This window comes from Sinocyclocheilus anshuiensis, unplaced genomic scaffold (assembly GCF_001515605.1).
Source record: "Sinocyclocheilus anshuiensis isolate Anshui unplaced genomic scaffold, SAMN03320099.WGS_v1.1 scaffold914, whole genome shotgun sequence".
NCBI lineage: Eukaryota > Metazoa > Chordata > Actinopteri > Cypriniformes > Cyprinidae > Sinocyclocheilus > Sinocyclocheilus anshuiensis.
The window spans coordinates 124,251-128,810 of NW_015539870.1; the positions used below are offsets into that span (position 1 = coordinate 124,251).

General features: G+C 37.4%; 1 protein-coding gene across 2 annotated transcripts in view; it reads left to right on the top strand.

The window, feature by feature from the left end:
- LOC107685055 (protein NPAT-like) overlaps positions 1-4,560 on the top strand; it is a 10,495-nt gene that overhangs the window by 1,708 nt on the left and 4,227 nt on the right. Inside the window, exons 7-17 of one of the 2 annotated variants that reach the window (XM_016481502.1) lie at positions 536-748; positions 822-897; positions 1,015-1,138; positions 1,237-1,328; positions 1,423-1,483; positions 1,564-1,660; positions 1,771-1,881; positions 2,511-3,824; positions 3,985-4,094; positions 4,187-4,277; positions 4,368-4,382. In XM_016481502.1, the coding sequence (XP_016336988.1) occupies positions 536-748; positions 822-897; positions 1,015-1,138; positions 1,237-1,328; positions 1,423-1,483; positions 1,564-1,660; positions 1,771-1,881; positions 2,511-3,824; positions 3,985-4,094; positions 4,187-4,277; positions 4,368-4,382 (2,304 nt within the window). The remainder of the gene's footprint in view (positions 1-535; positions 749-821; positions 898-1,014; positions 1,139-1,236; positions 1,329-1,422; positions 1,484-1,563; positions 1,661-1,770; positions 1,882-2,510; positions 3,825-3,984; positions 4,095-4,186; positions 4,278-4,367; positions 4,383-4,560) is intronic. The other variant, XM_016481503.1, reaches the window with a different exon arrangement.

Below are 4,560 nucleotides of genomic sequence, written 5' to 3' on the forward strand. Positions count from 1 at the left end.
AAAGCGTCTGCTAAATGTCTAAATGTAAATGTAATGTAAATGTTTAAGAGAAATTGTTTTCTTGATGACTTGGAAGTTGGAATTATTGAAATTAACCAAATATAATAGATATATAGTATAAATATAATATATACATATGGCATTAAATGTAAAAATTCATGCACATTTAACATACACTACTGTTCAAATGTTTGGGGTCAGTAAGATTAATGTTTATTGTCACCAAGGCTGCATTTATTTGATAAAAAAATGAAATATACAATTTAAAATGAGCATTTATCTTTTTTTTTTATTATTGTGATTGCAATGCTAGATTTATTTGTGATTGAATGTTTTTGTGGAAACCATGTTTTTTAATTTTTTTTTATTCTTTGATGAATAGAAAGTTCAGAAGTAGAGAATTTATTTGAAATAGAAAACTTTTGTATCATTATATCTGACTTTACTGATTATTAATTTCTTTAAAAAAAACTTACAGACCCCAAAACATTTGAACAGTAGTGTAATTTATTTATTTATTTTTTCTGTCATTAAGTTCGCACTATGAATAGCATTCAAAATATGAGACGTCAGCAGAGACCCTTGTTGGCATCACAGTCTCCCATCACTGGGCACCCGCCCGTGACTCCAGCACTCCAGTGTGTCCCCAGCACTTTGTCCACCCCTCAAGGCATGCTGGGACATTCCACCCCAGTGTCTTACACTTCCCAGCATACCAGACCTTCCACTCTCTGCCTTAGTCAGCCAGGTGAGTCCTGAAAAACATGTTTAAATTGCACATTTGTATGAGATTTGTAAGTACACTCTGTACATCTTTATAGGGGAGTCACCATTGCAGATACTGGTCCCTGATAATAGACTGAATCCAGGTCCTTTGTCTCCAGCCCGCAGGAAATGGTAAGATGAAAGTGGTGATGACACCAGAAGTATGTTACAGTTTCGCTCTTTCTGCCTTTTCCAGATCAGTCTGTAACAATAATTTATTTGAAAGCGAAACTCTGTTTTCTGCTGCAGTGACTCGCCGAGGCGGAGAGGAGGTGGACAGTTGTGTGCCAGCGGGACCAACAGGGCCACCGTAGTGTCCAGCACACTCGTCGTGGAATCTCAAAATGAAGAAACTGTGACGGAGAACTTATCTGTGAGTCAGGCTGATTCATTAAGGGTTTTTAAAAATGTTTTCAAGGAGTTTCTATTTACTTCTGCTTAATTGAAGATCATATGTTTCTTTTTTAACAGCAAATAGTTATAGAAAATGCCAGAGAAAAAATTCTCAATGATAGATTCTTGCAAGAAAAACTTGCTGAAAATATCAACAAAATCTTGGCAAGGTAAATGCTAAAAAATGGGCAAGAAACAACTTCAAATAACAAAAAAATTACATTGATATCTTACTAAACACATGTTGTAATATCACTTTAACAGTGATAATACCTGCAGTGCTGTTGAACAAGAGCAGTCGATTGATGAAATCCTGGGCCTCCAGGTGTGTGAATGCACATCTTTTACTATTTTTTTATATCTTGACAGCCATATCAAGCCTTAACCTGCAAAAAATTGTTTTAGGGTGAAATTCATATGACAGATGATGCAATCCAAGACATATTGGCACAGACAGAGTCAGACCCAGCATTTCAGGCACTCTTTGACCTCTTCGACTGTGGTAGGTTTAAGCAATTGATTAAACAGAAAATCAAATTCTGTTATAAAAGCCAGACTGATTTTTTTATTATTCAGAAAGGTCTCACTGATAACCTTTCATCTCTTTTGAAGAGAAAAGTAATACGGCTGAATGCAGTGAACAGGCTGATGGGAGCTTCAGTACTAGTACTAGCGCACAAGAGAGTGATGAGACTGGGCATGTAGACAGCGCCTCTGAAACAGGTAAGATGGATCGGCTTTATGTTGTAAAGCAGCACAGGTAATACATTTTATTATATGCACTATGGTTAAAAAGTTTTGTTTTTAAATGTTTTTAAAGAACTTTCCTATGATCTCCATAACTGCAATTATTTGATAAAAAAAAAAAACACAGTAAAACAACAATATTATGAAATACTTTTACAATTTAAAATTGCCTATTTTATATTTTAAAATATTTAAAAATGTATTAAAATTGTATAAAATTATTTATGTTATGGCAAATTTTCAGCAGCCATTACTTCAGTCTTCAGTGTGACCCTCAGAAATCATTGTAATATGTGGATTTGATGCTCAAGAAACATTTAATATTATTTTCAATTTTGAAAACATTGGTCATAACAGTTGTTTTGGGGAAACTGATACATTTGTTTCAAAATTCTTTGATGAATAGAAAGTTCAAAAGAACTTTTTTTATTTGAAATAGAAAACTTTTGTGACATTTTAAATGTCTTCACTGCCACTCTTGATCAATTTATTTAATCCTTGCTTAATACAAGTATGACTTTCTTTTAAAAAGACTTACTGACCCCAAACTTTTTAGTGTAGAGACAATATATAAACTGTTGTATGATTTTATTCATTATTTTAAGCCACTGGACAGGAGGATTCCACATCAGGAGGAGAAAGTAGTGCACCAAATATAAGCACCAAGTCTGAGTCAAAAAGCAAAATGAAATCTTCCAGACTTCGTAATGCAACAAAGTCTGCTTCCACAGCTCCACAGCCACGTATTGTAACCAAACAAACTGGACGAGGATCCACAAACTCCAAAAGAGGGCTAGTCAGGACTAGAGTTTTATCCAGTAATAAACAATCCAGAAGTGCCACTTCAACTTCTCCAAGTTTGAACGATAAAGTGGATTCGCGTCCACCTGACCAAACTGTATCAAGCTCTTCTTTGACAGAGGAAGGAGTTGGCATGGAGATAGATGAATCAGAAAATGAAACCTCTGAGAGCGTAAATATTCAGCTAGTTCCTCTGGAGAGCTTGCATGCAAACGAAACATTAAATGATAATAAAAGCAGTCAAGTTCCAATTTCAACATCGCAAACCACATCCACTACTGAGACCTCAAATAATGCATCTGTGAATGAGCCTGGGAGAGTAACAGGAATGACCACGGGACAGAATGAGGATATGGGAACCTCTTTATCCATTCAAAGTGAGACTGTGCCCTCACTTTGCTTGCCTCAACCTGACACAGACACATCTGCCAAAACGGCTTCTCCGCCCTATTCAAACAAGACACCTTTAACTCCTTCCTGCATTCAAACTCAGTCCAACACTGTCAGAAGCAATCTCCCTGCATCAGGTGCTTCATCTACCGCTACTACGCCGTGCATTTCTGAAGCTCCAGCCAGGGAGCCTGATCCCAATAAGATTGTGTCTCTGAAAATCATCATCAGTGATGAGCAGGACGAGGTCTCAGCTGATGTGGCACTGAACCAGGCAGTTTCCAGCATCACCAGTGACCACATCCCCACCATCTTCCTGTCCTCCCCTGCCAAATCGCCTGCCAAGACTTTGCCTGCAAACTCTGCGGTCATAACACTAGAGGAAACGGCTCAGGCTGTGAGCTGCTTACAGGGGGCAGAGGGTGTCAGATCATTCAGAACACCTACAAGGAGCACGCAGAGTAGAGGACAGCCTGCGCTGGGATGTCCTGCAGGTCAGGAAACCGGCTTCATTCAGCTGTTGCAAGCTAATCCTACCTTTGGGCCTTCAAGCAGCTATATCGTTGTAACCGAATCGGCTGCTGCTGAGCAGCGGTCAAATGTTGTGCTGCTTCCAAGTAATGTGCCGCAAGGGACCGTGTCTTCAATGCCGCACATGGTAGTGACTCCACCTCGCCAGAGGACTGTGGTGTCCATGGGAGCAAATGTCTCTCAGACCTATTCGCCTGGTGAGTGAAGAGTTAGTGTGATTATATAAGACACTTTATACTTTGATTTGGGTGATATGTTTCTCTGTTTATGTTGAGGTACTCATTTGCAGACTTTGTCATCCTCAGGATTAAGGCTACGTGTTTGAAATTCCAATTATTATTATTTATTTTTTTTTAGGCTCCACAATCATTATATCCTCCCCAGTTCAACCCATGTTACACAATGTGATGCTTCCAGTGTCTGTGATGGGGCAGAATACTGGAAAACTCACAGTCCTTCCCAATCAGGTTAGTAACTTTAAAGCATACAGGTTTTGTCGAAGTCTTTCGACAGATTAATAGTTTTATTCAATTTATGATTACTACTTTTTTTTGTACAGATGTTGACTTTGCCATGTTCAGCAACTGTAAGGCAGCCTGTCAAAGTTATTTCTCAACATAAATTGGCACCCAAGGAAAACACGGACATGGGTAAGACATTTTTCATTTACGTTTTTTTTTCTTTCATGTATTTAATTTATGTAATTATATCTTTATTATATAAAATATTCTGCTGCACAGATGTTTTCAGAATTGATAAGTTTACATTTATTTAATTATAAATAATTTATATACTTAATGTATTTATTGTACTTGAATATACACACACACACACACATACAGTGGGTACGGAAAGTATTCAGACCCCCTTAAATTTTTCACTCTTTGTTATATTGCAGCCATTTGCTAAAATCATTTAAGTTAATTTTTTTTC